This window comes from Mobula hypostoma, chromosome 23, assembly GCF_963921235.1.
Source record: "Mobula hypostoma chromosome 23, sMobHyp1.1, whole genome shotgun sequence".
Taxonomy (NCBI): domain Eukaryota; kingdom Metazoa; phylum Chordata; class Chondrichthyes; order Myliobatiformes; family Myliobatidae; genus Mobula; species Mobula hypostoma.
The window spans coordinates 36,313,306-36,341,000 of record NC_086119.1 but is presented as its reverse complement, the minus strand read 5'-3'; the positions used below and the strand labels follow the sequence as shown (position 1 = coordinate 36,341,000).

The window sequence follows — 27,695 nt, the reverse complement described above, 5'->3', positions numbered from 1 at the left end:
AGATAAGTTATTTTTGAATCAGTGTGAAACATTACACAAAAATATCTCTTAAACTGCGATAGAATTATTGGATAGAAGATGACTCTTCCAAATTGGGGACGACATTGTTGCTGTTCTTCCCAAACCGTGATGCTTCAGGCAGTTGTGTGTTTCTGCTTGCAAAAGCAAATAACAGATCAAAAGTGGATCTGGAGATCCAAGCAACACACAAAACGCTGGAAGTATTCAGGTAGCATCTATGGAAATGAATAAAGTCGACATTTCAAGCTGAGACCCTTCTACAGGAATTAAGAAGGAAAGGAGAAGATGCCAGGATAAAAAAATGGGTGGAGGGGAAAGAGGCTAGCTGTAAGGCGATAGGTGAAAACAGGTGGGTAAGAAAGGTCAAGGGCAGGAGAAAAAGGTATCTGATAGGAGAGGAGAGTGGACCATAGGAGAAAGGGAATGAGAAGGGGACCCGGGGGAAGTGATAGATAGGTGAGAAGAGGCAAACAGGCGGTGGGGAATAGAGGGAGGAGGGTGAATTTGTTTACCAGAAGGAGAAATTGATATTTATGCCATCAGGTTGGAGGCTACCCAGACGGAATACAAGGTGTTGTTCCCCTCCACCCTGAGGATGGCCTCATCTTGGCACAAGAGGAAGCTGTGGACCGACACCTCAGAATGGGAATTAATGAGGAGAAGATGGCAGTGCAACAGCAGCGTGCGCAGCCACTTCGGTGGTGATGTCTGTTATCTGTCAAGTAGGGGACCGTGCACAATTCTGATTTGATGGAGACAAACGTGACATCTGGAAAACTTCTGAAATGCCCGCTTCGCTGCTGCTGCTACTGTGTGGTAACCGGAATCTCCAGAGCAGAAGCCCCCGAAGTCCTCAGCTTTGCGTGTTTCAGTGGCCGGGGCGAGGTCGAAGGCGCTCGGGAGGCTGTATCGGAGATGCTGGTCGGAAGCTCGAAGTTTTCAGACGGATGGACTCAGTGTCGGCTGTGATCGGCTGCTTCCAAGGCATCGGCAAGTTGACGGTGCCTGGAGGTTTATGGCAGGGAGTTTCTCCCTTTTGCTGCCTGCTATCGAGGACTCGGGAGTCGATCAACTCGGGGACTTTTGAGACTTTATTTACCGTGCCCATGGTTTGTTCTAGATCAAATTATGGTATTGCTTTGCACTGCTGTAACCTTATGTTATAATTATGTGGTTCTGTCAGTGTTCGTCTTTGGTTTGTCCTGTTTTCTGTGATATCACTCCGGAGAAACATTGTATCATTTCTTAATGCATGCATGCATTTCTAAATGACAATAAAAGAGGACTGAGTGTTCTCATAATCTAAAAAAAAATGTTTGGCCTCCGGGAAGTTCTGTTTGTGGCAGATGGAGTGGAGCTGTTTGACGAGTCTCACCAATGTAGAGGAGGCCACACTGAGAACACTGGACACAATAGATGACCCCAGCAGATTCCCTCCCCCCCCCCAACCTTTTTATTCTGGCATCTTTCTCCGTTTTTTGTGTGGGGGGGGGAGGGTCTTGGCCTGAACATCGACTGTCTATTAATTTCCATAGATGCTGCATGACCTGATGAGTTCCTCCAGGATTTTATGTGTGTATAACAGAGATCAAGCTATGTGTGAAACCTACTTTTCTGAAGGGAGTAACTCTCAAGTCAGTAGCAGTGTCTGCAAGACTGACGTCATCAGTGATCATCTGTGGCGTTCTGTGGGCTGTAGATAATCTTTCTAAATATACTTTTAAATATACCTCTTTCAAATTTCTCTCACTGCAATATGCAGCATGTAGCTTCCATCTAAGCCGGGAGTGCCTTCTACACTCGCCTCGATGCTTCAAACAGCGAGATCAACGAAAAATGGAGTCGCTCGTGGGCCTAGACCGCATCTCTAAGCTTCTTGGCCACGGCTGCTTGCCTCCTGGAACCTGCTCGGAGTGAACAAAGTGCTAGATTGCTCAATTGGCCTAAAAAAGATCTTTAATCTGTAGATCACAGTAACAGATCTCTGACAGTAACAGAACCACGTTTAAAAGAAAAAGAAGTGAAAGAAATGGTTTCATGGGCTATCTGAAAGTTGTCGCCCAAGGTAGCATTGTTCACCGGTGCCATCTAGACCACTGTTACACTGAGATAAGGAATGCCCAGGCTACATTTCAGTAAACCGGATAACATGGCTGTCCTTCCACCTGCATACAGGCAGAGGCTTAAGAGCAAAGCTCCAGAGGTTAGGACAACAGAAGTGATTGTAGGAAACAGAGGAGCAGTTATGGGATTGCTTTAAGTCAGTGGACTGTGCCATGTTCAAGGACTCATCTGGGGATCTGAATGAATACACCAGGGGTTGGCAACCTTTTTGCGTCTGTGGGCCGGATCGCGTATTAATGAGCGGACAGTGGGCCAGATAAATGCCATAAAAGACTTGAAATATGGGAATTATCCATTTAAATACATTTAGTTATGTTTTGCCTCAAATTAATGAATAACACATGCTAGAAAATCATTTGTGCTTAACCAAGGATGCCAATTAGTGATCATAGAACTGAGTTTAGTTTTTCTGTCCCACCATTGCGGGTGCCCCATCAGTTGTGATGTCAATTAGCTTCAACACATTAAGTTTCATTTTTGACATCATTTTCAACAAAGCTTCAAAAATGTCTGCTCCAGTAATCATGTTCTTCATAGGAATTAATTGAATAAACTCTTCAAAAGTTTGAGAAGTTGAGGTCACTCCTCGCACAAACACTGCAAGTTGAGCAGTGTCTCTCAAGTCTGTGCTCTCATCAAGCGCAATTGAAAAAAAATGCAATTCGTTGCAGGCATCCCTTAAACAACTTTCAACACCTGACAATTCTTCAACTCAACATGTGATCGTTCATGCTGACAGGCTGATAGATGCAAATAAAGGTTTCTTTTCAGGACAAACAATATCCACCACTACCAGTAAACATTCTTTGACAAACTCTCCATCTGTAAAAGGCTTCATCTTTTCTGCAATACGTTTTGAGACTTCATAGCTGGCACGGGTATTTCCTTCATTTTCACTGCTCTTTCGGCACTCAGTGTCTGCCTTCCTGCGTTTTGCATTCATTGCCATGGAATTTTTTTCTTTGATTTTATTTCGAAACGCGAGTTATTCAACAAGTATCGTTTCACATGTAAATATCTGGATATTTAGCGTGGATTTCTTGTTAAAACACAGTGACGCTGTTTCTGTTTACAAATTTGAATGATCCCATCTGAAAACCTGCGTGTGCACGGAGAGTATCTAATACGTATTAATAAGGTCGTCTGCCTTCCCGTCATTCGTATATACCAGTGTTTGGTTTGGAACAAAACAGAACCTGGGGCCAGTGGTACAAGACGCCATGCATGTCCATCAGTGTGGTCACGTGAAACACGCAGAATAAGGAAAAATCGCTTGTGGGCTGGATAAGCATAGTATCTCAATACAGGTTTCCCCCGCCATTCAAAGGTAGAGCGTTCCTATGAAACGGTTCGTAAGCCGAAATGTCGTAAAGCGAAGAAGCAATTACCATGTATTTATATGGGAAAATTTTGTGAGCGCTCGCAGACCCAAAAATAACCTACCAAATCATGCCAACTAACACATAAAACCTAAAATAACAGTAACATATAGTAAAAGCAGGAATGATATGATAAATACACAGCCTATAGAAAGTGGAAAAATTTTTCCACAATCATTACTGAACTGTTCTCCGTAGCGAAAATGTCACGCAAGCGCTGTTGGCAAGAACACTCTCTCCAGTAACCTTTAACCTATGAAGCTGCCAAATCATACCAAATAACATGTAAAAATACACAGCCGATATAAAGTAGAAATAATGTATATACAGTGTAGTATCACTTATGGGAATCGGGAGGTAGCTTGCCGAGCACACTGATGATGGTGTATTAGACTGAGTCGTCGCAGGTTGGGGTGGTGCAGTGGCCCCCACCCTCCGGGCCGCCGATCGATACATTGCCGCGAAGCATGCAGGAATGCAGCGGTAGCCGGGAGGCACATAGCACATCTTTAAGAAACAAGCCGAAATAAACAAGCTAATTAATTGGGTGCCACCGGACGCGTAATTGTCGGCCCAGATCAGTGCCGATTGCCGATTGCATTGCCTCTGATCTGGGCCGACAATTACGTGCTGGCGGCACCTAATTAATTAGCATGTTTATTTTGGCTTTTTTCTTAAAGATGTGCTGTGTGCCTCCCGGCTACCATTGCATTCTCCGTGAATTGGTATCTGTCCGTGGCCTGGGGGTTGGGGTCGTGGGACACTGGGGTGTCATCTCATCATCGTCTGTTTCCATTAGAGCAGGTTGCTCATCTTCTCCTATCTCTGCCCACCTCAATGTCGAAGGTCGAGGTTCGTCGTCTGCTGTGGTTGATGTGGAAGGCTTGCTCGACTGCTGAGCCTCGCGCATTTTTCTATCACACAGTTCTTTGTAAGGACTCAAACCATCTTGCAAATATCCCCTAAACCTATGCACCCTTACAAAATTAAAGTCGTACTTTTATCATTACTCACTCGGTTTCGATTGTTATCCTTTCCTCTTCCAATTGCATCAGCTCTTCATCTGTCAGTTCTTGGTCATGGGATGCCAAAACCTCTTCAACATCATGTTCGTCAGCTTCCACAAGCCAAACTCACATTGTCCTTACTTCGTTCACCATGATCGAAACGCTTAATTATGTCTAGTTTTACGCTAAGTGTAACACCCTTATGAGCTCTTTCAGGCTTTTCCGATACCATAGAACTCATCTTGCAAACGGCTGCTCACAGGCTCGTGTTTAAGCAATGCTGGCGAGAATCCGGGGGAGAGCGGCTGCTCGGGGCGCGTGCTGCCTTTTATCACAGGCTGCCTTTTATCGCGCGCTGATTTTTTATCACACGCTGCTTTTTTTCGTAACAGTGAAAACACCTTCTGAAAGCGAAAACAGGGTACTAATGTAGGTCTTTCGTAACAGTGAGGTTTCGTAAGGTGAATGTTCGAAAAGCGGGGGACACCTGTATTTGCTCGCGGGCCAGTCAAAATACCTTCGCCATAGGTTGCCTACCCCTAGAATACACCATGGTTGTAATAGACTTTATTAAACCAACTGTAGACAAGTGTGTCCCCACTAAATCATTCAAAGGCTTCCCCAATCAGAAGCACTGGATGATCATTGAGATCCAAAATCTGCTGAGAGCCAGATCAGAGGTATTCTAGTCTGGTGACCAAGAAAGTTACAAGAGGTCCAGGTATGATCTCCAGAAAGCCATCTCAAGGGTGAATTGGCAATTCTGGACCAAACTTGAATGAACGAAAGATGCTCGACAATTGTGGCAGTGATTGAATATTATTAACTCTTATAAAGTTAAATCTAGAGACGTAGAAGACAGCAGGTTTTTGCTTCCTGGTGAGCTTGATACCTTCTATGCTTGCTTTGACCATCAAAACATGGATGAACCATCAAGAGCTGTCACATCCCCAAATGATCCTATGATTTCAGTCTCTGAAGTTGACATGGCTTCAGGAGGGTGAACCCATGAAAAGCATCTGACCCAGATGGGGTGCCTGGACAAGTACTAAAGACCTGTGCTGACCAACTGGCTGGCGCGTTCACTGAGACCATTGACCTCTCACTTCAACAGTGAGTGATACCCACCTGCTTCAAGTAGGCTTCAATTATACCAGTGCCCAAGGAGAGCATGGCAACCTGCTCAATTACTATTGCCCAGTAGCACTTGCATCCACAGTGATGAAGTGTTTTGAGGTTGGTGATGAAACATACCGACTCTTGCTTGAGAAGCAACTTGGGTCCGTTCCAATTTGCCTACCAGAGCAATAGGTCTATAGCAGATGCCATCTCATTGGCACTTCACTGAACCCTACAACATCTGGACAGCAAAGATGCATCCATCAGCATGCTCTTTATTGACTACAGCTCAACAGTCAATACCATCATCCTCTTAAAACTAATCAATAAGCTCCAAGACCTTGTCCTCAATAACTCCTTGTGCAATTGGGTCGTGGATTTCCTCACTTCCAGACCCCAGTCTGTTTGGATTGGTAACAGCATCTCCTCCATGATCTCCATCAGCACAGGCGCACCACAGGGCTGTGTGCTTACCCCCCCCCCCCCCCGGCTCTACTCACTTTATACTTATGACTGTGTGGCTAAGCACAGCTCCAATATCATATTCAAGTTTGCTGATGGCACCACTGTTGTAAGCCAGGTCAAAGGTGGTGATGAATCAGCATATCAGAGGAAGACTGAAAATCTGGTTGAGTGGCATCACAACGACATTTTACTCAATGTCAGCAAGACCAAGAAGCTGATTGTAGATTTCAGAAGGAAATCGGAGGTCCATGAGCCAGTCCTCATCAGAGGTGGAGAGGCGGCAGCTTTAAAGTCCTCGGTGTTCTTATTTCACAGGACCTATGACCCAGCTTATAAGGTGTAATTATGATGAAAGTACAGCAGCAGCTCTACTTCCTTAGGGTTTGTGGAGATTCAGAATGACATCTAAAACTTTGACAAACTTCTATAGATGCATAGTGGAGAGTATATTGACTGGCTGCATCACAGCCTGGTATAGAAACGCCAATGTCCTTGAATGGAAACTCCTGCAAAAAGTAGTGGATTACAGCCCAGTCAATCATGGGTGAAGCCCTCCCAGCCATTGAGCGCATCTACATGAAAAGCTGTCACAGGAAAGCAGCATCCATCGTCAGGGACCCCACCACCCAAGACATGCTCTCTTCTTGCTGCTGCCATCAGGAAGAAGTACAAGAGCCTCAGGACCTACCACCAGGTTCAGGAACAGTTACTGCCCCTCAACCATCAGGCTCTTGAGCCAAAGGAGATAACTTCACTCAGCTTCACTTGTCCCATCATTAAATTGTTCCCACAACAAATGGACTCACTTTCAAGACTGCTTCATCTCATGTTCTCAATATTAATTGCTTATTTATTAATTATTATTATTTCTTCTTTTTATATTTGCACAGTTGGTTGTCTTCTGCACTCTGGTTGAATGCGTAGTTGGGTGGTTTCTCATTGATTTTGTTATGGTATTTATTTTACAGAATTATTGACTAGGCCCACAAGAAAATGATCTCAGGGTTGCACATGGTGACATATATGTACTTTAAAAATAAAATTTTACTTTGAGTTACAAAGTGTAACACAAATCAGTCTTTAAAGCTGGTCAATACATTACACAAGGGAACATACTTCAACATAAATTGAATCAATGACCTTCACGCAAAATACTAGCTGAAACTCTGGACAGAGGATTTCTTTTGTCGATCGTTATGACTTGATGTTAACTAACACAGCGACTTGACAAGAGTGCGTCACAACGATAATTACAGTTACCAATAATGGCACAGACAGGCTTGCATTCTATATTGTAGAAACCTTTCACTGCTAGAATATTGCTGGTGACCCCTGTAACCTTTGTGGAAAATGCGTAGATTCCCACTTTGCTATGCATCACCATCAACATTGTCTCTGCAAGCTGTACTCAATATTTGAATGCAATATTTCTTCTATTGGAGCTATATGAAAGGGGATCATTCATTTAGTGATGCACTGTGTTGGCCTCTGGCCAATCTGTGTGAACAGCTGCACTATAGAATACATGTGGCTGGATTTGCTCTAATTACCAGGGTTGTAGTTTGCTGTTTATAGTGAATCACTGAGTTTATTGTGTTGAAGTGTGAAGGCTGACACAATTGTAGGACTGTTGGTTGACTCAACCGTGAATTCTGGTAATTTAGCTTTCAGCCTCCTGCAGCGCCTCTTCATTCTGTTGGTTGGGTCTTGCAGCCAAATCTGCCTTATTGCATTTCCTGTCACCTCAGTAGCTGCTGAATTTGGTGCAAGGTTTTCTTTAAGTAGCTATTCTTAGCTGTTGGATTTTGGCAGTATTCTTCAAACTGTCAGTCTCAGATTGTATGTTAATTCAAGGCTAGAGATGAGGGATCTCCTCTGTAACAGCATGGACTGAACTTTACTGGAATAGGTTTAAACTACAAGAGGTCAAAATTTTAACAGTGAGTAGAGAATTGAATGGATGTTGGTGTAATACGCCTGTATCTGTCGAGATCGCTGATTTTTTATCATCTATATACATGGCTGAGAGAATTAATCCTTTTCACGGTTTTGAGGTGAGACGAGACAGCTTTATGCCAGCATCAAGTAGACAAAGTATCTAATTTGAGTCTGGAGCTCAGTCCTAGGGATTCCAACAGTGCTTGGAGCATACCTGGACCCCTCTAGAAATTGCAGCCTTATTTGGGTGGGGGGGAGGCGGTGGTGTCAGTTCTTTATTATCCTTGGCCTCCCATGTAGGAGTGGATTCCAGTCAGTTTGTGGTGGGCCTTCTGATATGCAGGAGCAAGCCCTCATCCCAACACTCACTTCCTCACTTGACCATTTACACAAAAACACACATCTCTTCATGAGAGAATCTCCAGGAAGAGCAATGGCATTCAGGGCAGAAAGAAGACAATTAAAAAAATGGAATCTCTGACTAAATATGTCACTGACCTACTACCCCAATGTCATCAGTAATTTGGAGAGCCGAGGATGATGAGTGTCAATTGGTGTGTCTTGATGTTATTTGATAATCATTGGTAGAAGATAATGGGATGTTTATGTGTGTCCATAATAGTCACAGTTACTGAGCAACACATTTGTCTGTTTTTAAAATTGTACTCGCCTTCCATGCTAATCCCAAAGTGCTGCCTTAGTTCCCACAGGAAATTAGCCATTCTTTCAGCAGCACGAATGCAATTACAACAATCCCAGAATAAAAGATTCACTTTTATCTAGAAGTATCTTGTTTCCCCATTTGTCCTCGGAGAAAAGGGTCAGCTTTCACCTAAACATCAGTAATGTAATCTATTATTTTATCACATTCTTTAATCCCTCACTATTCTGTTTGCACTAACAATGCTGACCTCAAATCATGGATGAATTGCCACTTCTTTCAGCTTGAGGTTAAGAAGACCTGAGGCATCATCTTTGATTCCCATAGTAATGGTTTTTATCTGCCTCCCTGGTGACTCACTTGGGCTAAAACAGATGATTTACAGGCTTTGATTTAGCTTCTACCCTGAACTGTTAGTCTTTACACTGATCATTATTCTTTATCTAGGTAGCTTACTCTTACCTCTGCAAAATCCTTTATTCCATCTTACCGTTCTCTTCTGGTACCCAAACCCCAGAGGAAATATCATTGCCTGTGTTGCTGTGCTCTATTTGTCCCTATAAATTCCACTTTGTCTAAAAGTATGTCACTTTACAACCAGCCAGTACGATTTGTCTTAATCCATTACAACCACTCTTTATAACTGCATCAACTCAATTTTCCGAGATGTCACTTCCTCCTCTATAAATCCCTCAATGACTTACCTAATTATGTCTGTGGTATTGTCTAAGCTTACATTGCCTTTGGTCCCAGGTTTCTGTGAAACTGCTTCCCGTCATTCCTTCAATTAAGTGGGCAGCAAAAACCCCTTCAAAAATTCAACAGGTTTCAGTAGGCACATTTAATGTCAGAGAAATGTATACAATATATACCCTGAAATTCTTTTTCTTCGCAAAGATCCACGAAAACAGAGGAGTGCCCCAAAGAATGAATGGCAGTTAAATGTTAGGACCCCAAAGCCCCCCACTCCCCCACCACACATAAGTAGCGGCAAAGCAACAACACCCCTCCCCACCAGCCAAAAAAAAAAGCATTGGCACCCTACCAAGCACTGAAGTGTGCAGCAAAGCATCAATAAAGACACAGATTTGCTGTACCCCAAAGACTACTTGTTCACCCGGTAATTTGACATACCACAGGTGCCCTCTCTCCCTAAATAAGGGAAGAAGATCAGTCCCCATTTCACACCGAGAGGGGAGACATAACAAAACAACTTGCCATTTACTTAATTACTTCTATCCATTTCCTCCCCCCCCCCCCATCTTATTCTGGCTATTTCCCCTTTCTCTCTCGTCCTGATTTAGGGTCTCGGCCCAAAATGTCAATGCTTTATTTCTTTCCATGGATGCTGCATGCCCTGGTGAGTTCCTCCAGCATTTTGTGTATATTACCCTGGAGTTCCAGCATCTGCAGAATCCCTTGAGTTTGTAATTATATGTATTATGTTCTTTTGCATTAAATGCTTTAAAACTTTTCTACTATTCCATCTCTCTAGGACAGCGGTCCCCAATCACCGGGGCGCGGAGCATGCGCTACCGGGCCGCGAGGAAACGATATGATTTGGCGATATGAGTCAGCTGCACCTTTCCTCATTCCCTGTCACGCACTGTTGAGTCATTACCCGCGCGTCATCCATGTCAGCGCGGGAAGGAGATTAACTCCTCGAGCTTGCAAATGACGACGGGCTGAAAAGTCTGTTTGGCATAACATCTCTGCCGGCATTCTGGATCAAAGTCAAGGCTAAATATCCTGAGATAGCCACGGAAGCACCGAAAACGTTGCTTCCATTTCCAACATATCTCTGCGATGAATGTAACAAAAACTAAATTGCGGAATAGACTGGACATAAGGAACCCCGTTCGAATATCCCTGTCCCCCATCACCCCTCGAGAGGACCGTCTTGTTGCAGGAAAGCAAGCCCAGGGCTCCCACTGATTCAGCGATATTGGTGCGTTGCAATGATTTTATAAGTTCATAGGGGGAAAATATGCGCTGTGTTTAATATCCAAACGTTACTTAAAATGTTATGATGCTATTGACTTATATAACCATATAACAATTACAGCACGGAAACAGGCCATCTCTGCCCTTCTAGTCCGTGCCGAACTCTTACTCTCACCTCGTCCCACCGACCTGCACTCAGCCCATAACCCTCCATTACTTTCCTGTCCATATACCTATCCAATTTAACTTTAAATGATAATATCGAACCTGCTTCTGACACTTCTACTGGAAGTTTGTTCAACACTTACTTCGAGCTCTCCTGATAATTGACTTATCGCTATATTCATGCGTGGAAAATGCGCTGTGTGTTTAATATTAAATTCGTTAGATGAAGCCTTTTAGAAACGAAATTGAGTGTATTAACCACTTATCACCAATATTCCGGTCGTGATTAACACTCCACTCCGAACAGAATTGCCAAAAACGATTTGTAGAAAAATGATGGGCATGTGCGCGCGTGTGCACAAATTAACGCATGCGCATTGGTGCCCGCGCAAGGCTTCATGGTCATTGTAGTCTTTTCTGGGTAAACACAACGTATTTGACTGCTAGTCTTGTCTGTTGGCAACCATCCCGCCCCCGCCCGGTCCGCCGAATATTGTCAACATGAAACCGGTCCGCACTGCAAAAAAGGTTGGGGACCCCTGCTCTAGGAAACCAACTTTTTGGTGTTTCAAAGTTCAAAGTAAATTTGTTATCCAAGTACAGTACATATATGTCATTGTATACAAACCTGAGATTCATTTTCTTGTGGGCATACTCAGCAAATCCAATAGCCGTAACAGAATCAATGAAAGACTTCTTCAAAAGACGACAAACTATCGTTGTCTCAATAAAAAGAGGAAAAAAATAAATAGTAATAAATTATCAAGAACATGAGATGAAGTGTTCTTGAAAGTGAGCCCACAGATTGTGGGAACAGTTCAGTGATGGGGCAAGTGATGTTGAGTAAGGTTATCCCCTTTGGTTCAAGAGCCTCATGGTTCAGGGATAATGGTGATGTGAGTCCTGAGGCTCTAGCACCACCTTCCTGATGGCAGCAGAGTGAGAAGAACAAGACTTGGGTGGTGGGACCCCAGATGCAGGATGCTGCTTTCCTGTTACAATGCTTTGTGTAGATGTGCTCAGTGGTATGGAGGGCTTTACCTGTGATGGACTGGGCCTAATCCACTACTTTTTGTAGGATTTTCTATTCAAGGGCATTTGTGTTTCCATACCAGGCTGTGATGCAGCCAGTCAATATACTCTCTGCCACAAATCTATAGAAGTCCCTTTGGGATATCTTATTCATGAAGAATGATACTACCAAGGCAAATGTTATTGCCTAACTCTAACCGCTTTTAGAAAATTGTTGTGAACAAGGCCCTCCTCCTTCAATTTCTTCCATGGTCTACTGTCTTCTTCTGGTTCTTCCTTCAGCCCTTTATTTCTTCCACCTGTCACCTCGCAACTTCTTAGTTCATCCCTCCCCTCCCCCATCACCTGCCTTCCTCCTCACCTGATCTCACCGATCACCTGCCAAGCTTCTACGTCTTCCCCTCCCTCCTACTTTTTTATTCTGGCTTCTTCCCCCTTCCTCTCCCATCCTGATGAAGGGTTTCAGCCTGAACTGTCAACTGTTCATTCCTCTCCAGAGATGCTGTCTGACTTGCTGAGTTCATCTGGTGTGTTGCTCAAGATCTGCAGAATCTGCACCTGCGGAATCTCTTGTGTTTGAGTAATTCTGTCTGATGAAGATAAATGTGCAGCACATGAGGGGAGGTCAACAAAGATATCAGAAACAGGCTCTCATTTACCTCGCTCATTCTCTGCAATGTTTTCACAGATGGGCAAATAAGAAGTTATGATTATCTGCAAGACAGAACCCTTAACTTGTGTGTATTGTTCAAGCTTTAGACTCCTATCTCAGACTGCTTGTCCAGTCAGTGTGATCATTACATTGTTACAAAGCATGTGCACTATGTGACTCTTAGACCAACAGGATTACGATACAGCCCTCAGAGTTGTCCACATGTACCAAGTTTCACTATGTTCCTTTAATTACTTTTGGGCAAGGTTATATTTAATGGAAGAACAGTACAAATTATTATGTGGTATCCATCCAGAAAGTTGCACTGCACGCCACAGAAGTAGTGACCAAATCAGGTATAACATTAAAACCCACCCCCAAGATATTCGATTATGACTTGACCTGAGTACTCTTATTGTTTCCATTTCCACATGCCAACCATCAGTTTAACTATTATTGTATTGGGAATCCTGTCCTAAGCATGTTGCTTATGCCCTCTCTTCCCAGCAGTGGAGGAAGAGAACAGGTACTTGTGTGAAATGTGCATTGAAAGACCGAGCTATCCAGTCCTGTCCATCGTGAACTTCATTCCTGACCCCACTGTACTCAAGTGAAGGATTGTGGTTCCAGAATCCAGAAAGCAAGTTATTGATTAAATATGTAAACAAACTGACAAGATGTCAGTTCTTCAATTTCATCAGAATATTTGAAGTATTGTTGTGGATGCTAAGATGTAACACCATTTCATATATACTGTAAGCAAATTAAGCTTACCCATTCAGGAAAATAAATTGTGATCAGGTGTAACTCTTTAAATTGTGAAAGATGTTGTGTAATCATATGACCCCTTTGTTTTATGTTCAGTTGTGGGATCTGGACAGAGCCTCAACACCAGCGTTTATTCCCCATCCATAATTGCCTTCGAAAAGGTGCTGGTGAGTTGAAGATCTGGTGAATATATTTCCACAGTGCTGTTGGGCAGGAGCTCCAGGATTAATACCTAGTGACGATGAAAGTCTTACAATATACATTTAGTTTGGGTTGGGGTGAATTAGTAGGTAACTCACGGGTGCTGGTGTTCCTGTGAGCCTTTTGTCCCTGTCCTTTGTGCTGATAGAATTTATAAGCTTTGGGGGGGCGGGGGGCTGCTTTGGAGTTGCCTAGGATGTAACTACAGTACTTTTGTTCGTGGTATATAGTCATAGTCATACTTTATTGATCCTGGGGGAAATTGGTTTTCATTACAGTTGCACCATAAATAATAAATAGTAATAAAACCATAAATAGTTAAATAGTAATATGTAAATTATGCCTGTAAATTATGAAATAAGTCCAGGACCAGCCTATCGGCTCAGGGTGTCTGACCCTCCAAGGGAGGAGTTGTAAAGTTTGATGGCCACAGGCAGGAATGACTTCCTATGACGCTCTGTGTTGCATCTCGGTGGAATGAGTCTCTGGCTGAATGTACTCCTGTGCCCACCCAGTACATTATGTAGTGGATGGGAGACATTGACCAAGATGGCATGCAACTTAGACAGCATCCTCTTTTCAGACACCACCGTGAGAGAGTCCAGTTCCATCCCCACAACATCACTGGCCTTACGAATGAGTTTGTTGATTCTGTTGGTGTCTGCTACCCTCAGCCTGCTGCCCCAGCACACAACAGCAAACATGATAGCACTGGCCACCGCAGACTCATAGAACATCCTCAGCATCGTCCAGCAGATGTTAAAGGATCTCAGTCTCCTCAGGAAATAGAGATGGCTCTGACCCTTCTTCTAGACAGCCTCAGTGTTCTTTAACCAGTCCAGTGCAGCCCAGACCAGTCTCTCTCCCAGTAGTGGAGAGAACAATTGCTTTTTGAATGACTAATGGAGTGCCAGTCAAACTGGCTACTTCATCATATGACAAAGCCTTGGGTCAGAATCTATGCTAGATAACAAGCACCAGTTAACAAGAATCCCATTTAATGCCCCACACCACATCCTCACCACCCCCCCACCCCCACACTGCCCTCCACCATTGACCAATACACTACTAAGGACGATATATGATGATAAATTAATCTACCAACATCCACATCTTCACCAAGTGGGATGAAGCTGAAACACGCTGAGCAAACCCGGTTTAAAAACTCCACACAGACAGCACTGGAGATCAGGACTGAACCCAGGGTAGTGGAGCTGTGAGATGGCGCCTTTGCAAGCTGTACCACTGTGCTGCTTATAGTGTCAAGTTTCTCAATAGTTTGCACATATCCATGTACATGAAGAATATTTAATTACACTAACGGGTAAGAATTAGAGAATATTTAATTTGTTCCTTGTAGTTGGAGGAAAGGCCTTGGTGTATCAGGAGACATCATATTTCACTGGAGTTGTACAACCTCTCTCATTAGTCCTAAAAACACCAAGAAGTCTGTAACCCTTGGCCATGTTGATTCCCTTGTCTACTTATGGTGTAGTTATTTCAAATAGTATTGATTAAGAAGTATCTTTTCCTCCCTGAAAGCACTTTGATCCTTGTTTATTCGTTTATCATATAAGTACAGCTCAAATTTATTCCTGACAGTGCATTTCCATTATTATTCCCCGGTATTGATCTGCGGTTGATGGGTCTGCCATTGCTTGATTCTGTTTTGTCATTTTCTGCAAGATAATGGAAGGGATGGTCAAGGAGAAAAACCAGCCATGAAGTGAATAGGGTTGGTGCCAAATAGGGAAAGGTGAGAAAGTAGTATCCATCCAGTCCATCTCAGTTTTTTTGAACATTTCTTTCTCATAACTTTCTTCCTGAGTAGCCCTGTCCTTCTACCTGACGTTATTGAGTGTTTACGTGATTCTAAGTAAAAGGCACTCTACATGGATCAAGCATTCCCAGCTATAGTACACCGTAAATAGACATTGAAAGGATTCAAATGCCACACTATAATCAAGGGGCTCAAAGTATTTCTAGGTGAACTAAATATGTTCACAGAAATGGAGAACATTCCTTCAAATTCCTCTAATATTCCTCCTACCCACTACTCAGTAAACCAAAGCTCTCCAGGTCAGCTCCTGCCCAGTTTTAGTTGTTGTAAACATTTCCTCTTGCCCTTCTCAATTTATTTTTCCCAACACTTTTCACTTGCCTCTTTGATAATACTCTTACAAACTTGTTGAAACAATAGCCTCCTTTCTTAGCTGCAGTTCACAAAAACAAGCTGAATTTCTAAAAGATCCAGTCTTCTTTTGTACTTTACAAATTTCCTTCATCACCCTTTCCTGAATACTCCTTTCTTTGTCCTCTAAAACGTTTCTCAAGGTTTTGGACATCCCGGATCCATGAAAACAGCTAAGAAATTAGAGGCTTTGTTCTGGCACATAAGTGCTTGGATTGCACCTTTTACACTTAACAATTTACACTTGTCCAGTACTTCTATCATTTTAACAATAACACTTGGAATGTACCTTTAATTTTCCTTCTTGGACTCTGACATAATTTACTCTGAAGTCCTCCTGCTCCAATAATCCACTCCAATATTCAGCAGAGGAAGTTTATCTTTGCTTTCACTCTTACCTATCCGGGCATTGACCAAGCATCCCAAGCTATAGGTCCTCTTCCCAGTTCCTCACTGTTACTTGTAAACTCTTCCTCCCTTGTTGCCTTTTCCTTACCTCCATGCCTCCCCGGGCAAGTTGGGGTCAGAATATAAAGAACATAAGGAATGGAAGCCTGAATGGACAATTGACCCTCTGTGCTAGCTGCAACGTTCAGTAAGATTATGGCTGATCTATTCAGTCAATGCCATTACTAACTGTGTATCTCTTCAACATCCAAAATTCTACCAACCCTCAGCAGCTGAATCTCATAGCTCTGTGAGCAGAAAGCTCTAATGATTCACTACCCCAGACAAAGAAATGTATTATCTCTATCCCTGAATAGCTGTCCACTTATCTTGAAGCTATGAGCCCCAGCGCTGGACACCCCAGCCAGGAGAAGCAATAACTAGCAACACACATCAAAGTTGCTGGTGAACGCAGCAGGCCAGGCAGCATTTCTAGGAAGAGGTACAGTCGACGTTTCGGGCCGAGACCCTTCGTCAGGACTAACTGAAGGAAGAGTTAGTAAGAGATTTGAAAGTGGGAGGGGGAGGGATGGAGCCAAGAGCTGGACAGGTGATTGGCAAAGGGGATGCGAGAGGATCATGGGACAGGAGGCCCAGGAAGAAAGACGGGGGGGGGGAACCCAGAGGATGGGCAAGGCGTATAGTCAGAGGGACAGAAGGAGAAAAAGAAGAGTGAGAGAAAGAATGTGTGTATAAAAATAAATAACAGATGGGGTACAAGGGGGAGCTGGGGCATTAGCGGAAGTTAGAGAAGTCGATGTTCATGCCATCAGGTTGTAGGCTACCCAGACGGAATATAAGGTGTTGTTCCTCCAGCCTGAGTGTGGCTTCATCTTTACAGTAGAGGAGGCTGTGGATAGACATGTCAGAATGGGAATGGGATGTGGAATTAAAATGTGTGGCCACTGGGAGATCCTGCTTTCTCTGGCGGACAGAGCGTAGGTATTCAGCAAAGCGGTCTCCCAGTCTGCGTCGGGTCTTGCCAATATATAAAGGCCACATCGGGAGCACCGGACGCAGTATATCACCCCAGCCGACTCACAGGTGAAATGTCGCCTCACCTGGAAGGACTGTTTGGGGCCCTGAATGGTGGTAAGGGAGGAAGTGTAAGGGCATGTGTAGCACTTGTTCCGCTTACAAGGATATGTGCCAGGAGGGAGGTAACTACATCCATCTTATCAACCTGTGGAAAAAATGTTATATGTTTCAGTGATACCCACTGTCGTTCTTTTAAACTCGAGAGTTTAAAATTAGAGTACATAATCTCTTATATGACAAATATATCATCCCAGGAATCATTCCAATGAACCTTTGTTGGACTTGGTTTATCACAAATATGTCCTTCCCTGGGTAGGGGAGGCAGATATGTGCACTAAATTCCAGATGAGTTCTCACTAGTGTTCTGTATAATTGGAACTAGACAGATCTACTCTTGTTCTCAAATCCTCTTACAACTCAATACCAAGATATCATTTGTCAACGTAATTATTTGCTATCTACGTGTTAACCTTCAGTGATGCATTAACAAAGGCACCCAGGTCCGCCTTTGTGTTTAACTAACTTTCAGATCTGGGTGAATGATAATTTTCTCCAGATGAATATTGAAAAGCCTTCATCTTTGGTCAACGCCATCGAACTGTTTACTGAACTGTGATTTCATTCCTTTATTCCCTTCACCATTCGTTATGGCCTGAGCTTGAACCAGTCTGGTTGTAACCTCGGCATCAATTGTAAACCCTTATCCTTACCATCACAGATCTCTCATGGTCTACCTGCCTCTTCATAATATTTTAATCTTTGCCTACCTGTTGCTGAAGCATACTCCTTTACTTCTCTGCTGCTTTTCTAGTAAACCGCATCTTCCTCAGAGGTAAGATCAGTCCTATTTTGCTCTGATCTTACAATGTCCAATGCAAATTCCCACTCCCAACATTTGCTGATCAAGATGGCCTTTGCATGCGTAAAATTTGAAATGCCAACATCCAGCGCATTTCTCTCTTCTCCACCCACCCCGCCCCCCCCCCACCATCCCCGATGCCTGTCATCCCACTGTTCTCCATCATACGTTAAGCTAGTAAGGACTGGTCTTATCCTCCTTATTTATTTTGTTCATAACTATTCTTGAGATTGGGGGAAAATGAGTGATGCTTAACTATATGAGAGTTATCAAGGTTGATGCACAACCACTGTCAAGGGTCCGGATTTGTTGTGGGGCTGGAGAGGTGGGGGCTGATGGGGAATTTGAGTAGTTTTTGGTAAGTAGTGTTTTACCTAGGCAAAATTCTAATGCTTGCCATGTGTACACTGCGGAGAATGGAATTGAAGGCATTAGCAAAGAAAAAAAATCAATCTTATGGTGTAGCACCCTTTGATGATTTGTGACTAAAGAAGGATTGATAGGAGAACTGCTGAGAAACCAGTTCCACAGGGTGAAAAGTTTAAACCTATGCAGTCATGATATACTGTTAATTATTTAGGATAGATGACAAGAAATTTTACTTGGATGGCTATAAGTCCTCAGAATTTTCTACTCAAGGATTGTGCCAACTCAGCTCAGTATATTCAAGGCTAGAAATGATGGAGATAGGAACTCGAAGGATCTGGGATTGAACAGAAAACACGGGGAACCAGACATAATGTTACTGCAGCGCACGATTGAATGTCATCTGCCAAATTCTTCTTTCTGTTTCTTTCAACCAATACCGTGAAGCTATAGTTGAAGCTAACAGGGTTCGGGTATATAATCACAGGCCAGTTCACTCCAGAACAAAATGTTTCCTTCCACAAGATCTTGGTTGCAGTTAGAACCTATCCAGTTTTGGCCCCTTTACATTGTGTTAGATATTAAAGTTTTATAAAGAGTGCAGAGGCACATACAGTTAGTTATCCATTAGTAAAGGCTTGGTCACAGATATGATTTCAAGGATCTGAATGTGTATACAATAGTAGAATTGGGTGACTGGTTCAAAGTATGTAAAGTAGTGAAGAGACTGAAGAATATTTATATTCAGTTGGATAGTTAGGAAGGATCAGAAGATTCATACTTAGTCATTTTTCATGATGAGACTCAAGGGTATGTACAACATTAACTGCCCATTTCTAATTGCTTTTAAGGAGGCATGTTAAGTGGTCTTCTACAATGACTAGAGTCCTCCTGGGAAGTTGCTCTTTCTGCACTGTTGGGTTGGAAGTTTCAGTGACAATGAAAGACCAGTGATGTATCCAAGTCAGAATGGCATGTACAGCTCAGAGGGTAAACTTTAAGTGATGACATTTGTACTTTACTGGCTCCCTTGACTTCAGAGGTAGAATTTACATAAGCAGAAATAGATCATTAGTTATTTGGTACCAAGGATATCTGGAATATATCAGTTTGATGGTTAGCAACAATTTGCCAGTCATCCGATGAATGATCATTTTGATGCGTTCTGTCAAAAGAGCTGGCTATGACTATGATCATCCTGAACAGAAGTATGTTTCTTGTAACAAACAAAGGAAACTCTGCAGATGCTGGAAATCCAAGCACCACACACAAAATGCTGGAGGAACTCAGCAGGCCAGGCAGCATCTACGGAAAAGAGTACAGTCAATGTTCCGGACATACTGAAGGGTCTCAGCCCGAAACATTGACTGTACACTTTTCCATGGATGCTGCCTGGCCTGCTGAGTTCCTTCAGAATCTTGTGTGTGTTGCTATGTTTTTTGTAATGTATATCTTGTGCTACATGATTTCCAGGTCAGCCTTTAATCAGTTTTCTAGTTTTTATTCCACCAGTGGACTTGGAGCTTTTTCATCACACCCACTTGAAGGACAAAACCTGTACGTCTAATAATGTATGATTATCTAGAGCAGAACAATGAGTCCGTACATTTTATGGGTTTGGGTCACATGTGCTAGTGCTCTTTTTCTGTTGCAGTCTTCTGTCTCCTAGATTTCTGCTTTTCCGTTGTGAGGGGTGAAATCTCGTGAATCATACTGAACTATTTGATGTCTCTTCTTTCTGTCTATTCCTTTTCTTTAGCTCATTTTTTATTTAGTCTGATTATTTTCTTTCAAGAATGTTGTTGTATTTATCATGTTCAATAAACTTTCAGCAAGTCAAGGCTGTGGGATAAGATGTGTGTTTTGTGACATGTTGGTATCCACCACCATTTAATTACAGCAAAAATTGGAGCTGAGGTTGAAGCTGCATATGTGTGAGAGCCCTGCCTCACTGTGCTGTTGGGTCCAGATCCAGCAAAGATGAAGGCAATGTCAGGGAAGTGTGTAGCTTGGATGAGAATCTCAAAGTAATTTTGTTCCTGTGTTTTTGATCTTGTTGTCAGTGAAAGCTGCATGTCTAGGAAGTCATATTGGAGGATTCTGGATGTATGACAGCAGTGTGTTTTGTAGTTGATGTACTTTTGACAATTTATAGTGCTTGATAACGTGCCACTCAAGTAGGCTGCATAGTCCTGAATGGTGGATTTTGAGAGTTGTTGGCATTGCAGTCACCCCGGCAAGAATTCAGCATCATCAATGGAAGGGGAATAAGCAGTCAACATTTCGGGCCAAGATCCTTCATCAGGATATGCCTCTTCTCGGCCTGAAACATTAACCGTTTATTCCCCTCTGTAGATGCTGTCTGACCAGTTCCTCCAGCATTGTGTATGTGTTGCTCAAGGTATCCAGCATCTGCAGGATCTCCTTGTGTAGGTATTCCATTATGATTCTGATTTGTACCTTTATAGGTGATGGAGAAGGCTTGGGTTGTCAGGAGGTGAGTCACTCGTCTAAGGATATTTGGCATTTGACACGTTCCTGTAGGCACAGTATTTATGTAGTCAGTCTATTTTTTTAGATTATGAGGACACACAGTTCTCTTTTATTGTCATTTAGTAATGCCTTTGCATTAAGAAATGATACAATGTTCCTCCAGTATGATATCACAGAAACACAAGACAGAACAAGACTGAAAAACTGACAGAAACCACATAATTATAACATATAGTTACAACAGTGCAAGCAATACCGTAATTTGATAGAGAACAAACCATGGGCACAGTTTAAAAAAGTAGTCTCAAAGTCTTTCGAAAGTCCCATTATCTCACGCAGACGGTAGAAGGAAGAAAACTCTCCCTGCCATGAGCTTCCAGCGCCGCAAACTTGCCGATGCAGTATCCTGGAAGCACCCGACCACAGTCTGACTCTGAGTCCGTCCGAAAACTTCGAGCCTCCGACTAGCCCTCCGACATTGAGCGCCGAGCACCATCTCTGCTGAGCGCTTTGACCCCAACCCCGGCCACCAGTAACAGGCAAAGCCGAGGATTTGGGGCCTTCTCCTCCAGAGATTCTCGATAGCACAGTAGCAGCCCCAGCGAACCAGGCATTTCAGAAGTTACTCCAGATGTTCCTCCGTGCTTCTCACGTCTGTCTCCATCAAATCAGAATTGTGCACGGCCCCTACTTACAAATACCGATATCATTCACTGGAGAGGCCGCGTGCTCTGCATCGTGCCACCATCTTCTCCTTCCCTCCCTAGATGAGCTTATGGTCACTGGTAACACTCACAACACGCTGGAGGAACTCAGCAGATTGGGCAGCATCCGTGGAAAAGATCGGTCGACGTCCGGCCTGAAACGTCGACTGATCTTTTCCACGGATGCTGCCCGACCTGCTGAGTTCCTCCAGCGTGTTGTGAGTGTTGCTTTGACCCCAGCATCTGCAGATTATTTTGTGTTTATGGTCACTGGTGATGTCCAGGCTACTGATAATGGGATCTTAGTAATGGTTATGCCATTGAACATCAATGGGAAGTAGTTCAACACTTTTATCAGGAATGGTCTTTGTCCAGCACTTCTGAGGCACAGATATTACTTTTCACTTACAAGCCTGAAGTCTATCTAAATCTCACTAAGTACAAGCACGAGGTGCTTCATTAGCTGAGCAATTAAACATTTATCGTAATATCTCCAACATAGAGCTTTCATCTGGTTATCAATAAGCTGAGGCTTAATCAGTACAGTAGTTCAGCATAACTTGAATAAGTAATGTACAGTGGATTCTGGTTAACTGGGACACATCGGGACCAGTACATTTTGGCTCAATTAAGTGGCTGCCCATCTTAGATGAAGTTTCATGGAAATTGTTTAAAAGATCTAAAAGGAGAAACTGAGTAACAAACTATGTATTTAAATGAAATATAGGACAAATTAGAACACTACTGATACTACTACAGTACTATAAAACCATGTATTAGTTCCTTATAGTTATCTACAGAGGAATTAATCCTGTATACACAATGATCAAAATCAGCACAGACACAATGTTCTTCATACAATGTTATCAACGATTGCATCCTCCCAAATCTTCATTTTCATTGTAACATTCAAGATGATTGATGCTTTCAAATTCTTCGTAAAACCTAACTTGTTGAAGTTGTGAAATTGTTTCATTTTCGCTGCGGGCTGCAGCACTCCCTCTAACTTTTTTTAACAATCTTTTAAAGATTTTACATTGCTTTGTGCAGGAAATTTTTTCACGGCCTGAAAACTGCATGACACTTTAATAAAACATTATATGAAAGAAAACTTCAGCTGCTTGGCAATAAAGGCTATGTGCATGAGAGCATTTCAGTTACTGTGCGCCTATGCACCCGCACAGCCTAGATGGAACAATGCCCAGCTGCTTCTGGCACCTCCAAGCCTGAATGTTTGAAACCACAGTGAGCAAAACAGTTCTGAATTTCTCGGCAACCATCAGTGACAAAAATCACAGTTTTTTGAACACAAACATACGCCACTGACTCTACTCAGAAACTGTTCGCTCTAAACACATTGCGTCTACGCACGCAACTGACACTCGTCAGAAACTGTTCTGCAAGTCTTCTATCCCAATTAGGCAGTATAGTGTCCCAAATAAATGAAGGGAGACCCGGCTATTTTCTCGATTAGTTTTTGGTCTTTAAGAGTTGCCCCAAGTAAGTGGATGGCCCAATTAACTAGAATCCACTGTAACTGAATATTCTATGTGCTGATTTTCAGGAAATTTTATCCAGGGTATTTGATAAAATAGCAGAGGTGATGCTGAAATAATAATACTCCTTTCTGTACTGACAATTCATCATCCTTTACAGTGAATCAGTGATCTTAGAAGTCTTGGTTAATTGCAACTTACTGCATTCTCCAGATCTGCTTTTAAACTCATTTCTTAATGTCCTGTCTTTCAGAAACAAAGGAGGAATTGGAAGACCTGATGACGGATATAAAGAAGACAGCAAATAAAGTTCGCTCCAAGTTAAAGAGTAAGTATGTGATTCTGGCAGATTCTGCATCAAAAACAATTAAGCTGTTCATGGTTCACTAATACTGTTTTTGGAGTCATGAAGAGTTGCAGCGAAGAAAGTAGTTCTTCAGGCCCCTGAGTTCACAGCCATCCATTCATACTTATTCTACATTTATCCCAGTTTTTATTCTCCCTACATTCTAAATGAGCTGCCTTGAGATTTTACTCACACACAAAGTAAATTTCCAATGGCTAATTAATCTGGCAACCTGGATGTATTTGAGACGTGGGAGGAGACCTCGAGTACGCCCATAGGAAGAGCATGCAATCTCCACACAGACAGGACCTGAACTCAGGATTGAACCTGGGTCTCTTACGCTATGAACAGCAGATTTACTGGCTCTACCATAGTACTGCCCCAAAGTCTAGCTTCCCTTTATTTTAATGCTTTTTCCTAGAATTGTGCAGCAAAAAAGACCATTATTATATCATATCATAACCTTTACTGATGTTCTAAAACATTAATTTGTCAATCCCACTGTCTTGCTCTTTCCCTATAGTGCTGAAAGTAAATAGATTCTGTTCCTTGTGATAAGTTGCTGTTGAATCTGCTCCCATTATGCTTTCAGACAATCTATTCCAAATCAACACGCTGAGTTACAGTAACTTAAAAGCTGAGGAACTGTCATTTTTTATGTCAATTTCCTTAAATCATGTTAATCACACTCCTTAACGACCCTTTCTGTTATTTCATTAACGAACTCAGTTAAATTAGTTGAAAGCAATTCCTATTACTTCTGGCAATAATTTAATTATTGTTAATCAAAGGCACTGGATGTAAGACTGACTGGCCAATGATATACATATTTATCTGCCTGCCTGAGAAAGTGTGCAAAACCTGCAGTTCTTTAGTCATCTGAAACACTCCCATGTCTTGGCAAAATTGAAACTTGCTGCAGGAGTCCCTGCAACTTCTATCCTTTCTTAACTCAGCAAATTGGGATAGTGGTAGAATGTTTACTTAGAGTATTGTCAACTCGTTATTCCCCCCAGTACTAATCAACAAGCTTCAAATCCTGAGCCTCTGTACCTCCCTGTGCAACAAGATCCTTGACTTTCTAATCAGGGCACCACAATCAGTGCAGATCGAAAATAACTTCTCCTCGCTGATAATCAATACCAGTGTACCTCAAGGATGTGCACTTAGCCCATTGCTCTACACTTTCTACACTCATAACTGTGTGGCTAGGCGCTGCTCAAATGGCATGTATAAATCTGCCAATGACATAACTGTTGGTAGAATCTCAGATGGTGATGAGGAGGCATACAGGAACAGATAGATTGGCTGGTTGAGTAGTGTCACAATAACAGCCTTACACTGAAGACCAAGGAATTTGTTGTGGACTTCAGGAAGGGAAATTCGAGGGGATTTCGAAGGGTCAGCAGTGGAAAGATGATCAAGTTCCTGTGCATTAATATCTCTGAAGATCTGCTCTGGACCCAACACATTGATGCAATTACAAAGAAGGCACGTCAGCAGCTATATTTGATTGGGCATTTGGGGAGATTTAGTATGTCACCAAAGACCCTAGTAACTCTCTGCAGATGTACTGTGCAGAGATTCTAACTCTGATCTGATTCTCACATCAGCGTCTGATGTGGCGGGACCACTGCACGGGATTGGAAAAAGCTTCAGAAGTTTGCAGACTCTGCCAACTCCATCATGGGCACTAGCCTTCCAGCATTAAGGACACCTTCAAAAAACGATGCCCAAAAAAGGCAGCATCCATCATTAAGGATCTTCATCACCCAAGACGTGCTCTATTCTTATCATTACCATCAGGGAAGAGGTACAGGAACCTGAAGACAGACATATACACTCAGTGGCCACTTTATTAGGTACATCTGGGTCAAGAGGTTTAATTATTCAGACCAAACATCAGAATGGGGAAGAAATGTGGTCTAAGTGACTTTGACTGTGGAATGATTGTTGGTGCCCAACAGGATGGTTTGAGTATCTCAGAAACTGGTCATCTCCTGGGATTTTCACACACAACAGTCTCTAGATTTTATAGAGAATGGTGCGAAAAACAAAATAAAACATCCACTGAGCGGCAGTTCTGTGGGCAAATGACAGTGGTCAGAGGAGAATGACCAGAGTGGTTCAAGCTGAAAGGAAGGCGACAGTAACTCTGATAACAACGCATTACAACAGTGGTGTGCAGAAGAGCACATCTCAATGAGTACGTATAAAGTCAGAGAAATGTATACAATTTACATCCTGAAATTCTTTTTCTTTGCAAACATCCATGAAAACAGAGGAGTGCCCCAAAAGAATGAATGTCAGTTAAAGTTAGAACCCCAAAGCCCCCTCCCAACTCCCAACTCCCACCTCCCATGTATAAGCAGCAAAAAAAGAAACAACCCCCCTCCCCCACCAGCAAAAAAGCATTGGTGCCCCCCCCTCCCCCACCAAGCACTCAAGCGTGCAGCAAAACATCAATAAAGACACATTCTTGTAGTACCCCAAAGACTACTCTTCACCCGGTAATTCGACATCCCACAGGCTCTCCCTAATAAGGGGAAAAGGGGTGTCTCCCTTTCACAGGCGAGAGGGGAGACATAACAAAACAACTCACTGGTATATGGTGTTAAAAGTCTGTTGCATCACTCTTTCTTAGCTCTGTGCTGTGCAGAACTGCTCTGTGCAGTTCTCAGGCCTGCATGCAACATGTCAAACCTTGAAGTGGACAGGCTGCGGCAGCAGAAGACCTCACCAGGCTCCACTCCTGCACCTGGGTGTATTTCTTATTGTAATTTATAATTTTTTATATTGCACTGTACTGCTGTGCAAAACAAGTTTCATGACATACCTAATTGATATTAAACCTGATTCTGATTCTAATTGATAAAGCCTCTTTAATCCAATCCAATTTCTCTATCATATATTCCTCTACATTTGTTACTCTGTATTGTAACATGAAAAACTTTATTTAGCGAAGGCAAAATATTCCCTGAGATTATTTTATTTTTGGTTTTGTTTATTTTTGGTTTTTAAATGGACCCGTCTCTTTTTTTTTATATTCCTGACATATTCCAAATATTCGGAAGGTTAACATAAAAGTAGTAGGCAGGTCTTCTGTAGACACTAAATTGCCGGTCACCTGCCCATTTCCTCCTTTGTAGCTCAGAGTGCTGTCTTTTGCCTGGAGCCCAGATCCTAACACTTTAACGTGATGGAGTGCAATGACGGGCTGTCTTGGTACGTACTGTACATCCACCTGCACTTACATGATAGTTTTGACAATAGATGAGGCCCTACCCAAGCTGCCTTGCTGTCAAAGGCATCAATATCATTAATAGTCTGGCTACAAATATTCAATAGTACTTGGAGTTATGCATATTAATTACTTTTATTTACAGATATAAGCCAATGCATCAGCTGTACGTCAACTACTTCTGCCACTGAACATGACTACACAAGTGATGTTCAGAGGGACTTCAGGTGTTCTCGGGCATGAATCGCAATAAACTTGCTAGCAGGCCCAACAAGTTGTCAAGAAGACAAATTGTCTTTTGGCCTTTATTGCAAAGGGGTTGGAGTTTGCCCGATGCCAGCCCCCTAGGTCTGAATCGATGTAGTGGTAATGGAGTTTTTTTTTAAAAAGGAAGCTTTGTTGCCAATGTCCAACGCGCCAGTGAGGCCTCGCTTGGAGTACTGTGAATAGTTTTGATCCCCTTGCCTTAAAAACTAAATTAGTAGCATTGGAAGTGATGCAAAGAAGATTCACAAGGCTAATTCATGGGATAAGAGGGCTGTCCTACTAAGAGAGACTGTTGTTCGTCCATCATTGACATCGATGAGGACCTCGACACCATTATGATGGTGTCGAGACTAGTGCGTGATTTGGATTTAAGTGAGGGAGAGTTGCACAGCGTCAGCCTCATTCTCTCTTCCCAATTCCCATCTGGATCCAGTGGCAAGACAGAGTCTAGACGGCTGGAGATGGGACTAGGCGCAGTGGATGACCAGGATGTCTTCTGTGTCTTGTCCTGCTCTACACGTTCCACGACGCTTGCAGAGACCGCCTTCTTGACCGTTGGACCTTCCATTGGTCTCGTCCGCTCAATCCGCCGGAGTCTGTCTTCACATGCTGGGATAGACAACTTCCTATCTCACCGAGGGTTTGAGATCCATCGGCTACCCTCACCTGGTTTAGCCGGCTTCTTGAAGCCGTTGCCCGGGGTGTGGCCGCTGTCGCATGCAAACAGCTACGTGGAGCCACAGGTGAGAGCTGAGTGCCAGGTGGGGACCA

General features: G+C 42.9%; 1 protein-coding gene across 3 annotated transcripts in view; it reads left to right on the top strand.

The window, feature by feature from the left end:
* LOC134336652 (syntaxin-1A) overlaps positions 1-27,695 on the top strand; it is a 338,429-nt gene that overhangs the window by 160,644 nt on the left and 150,090 nt on the right. For all 3 annotated transcript variants that reach the window (XM_063030990.1, XM_063030989.1, XM_063030992.1), the window contains exon 4: positions 23,324-23,398. In XM_063030990.1, coding sequence (XP_062887060.1) covers positions 23,324-23,398 — 75 coding nt within the window. The remainder of the gene's footprint in view (positions 1-23,323; positions 23,399-27,695) is intronic.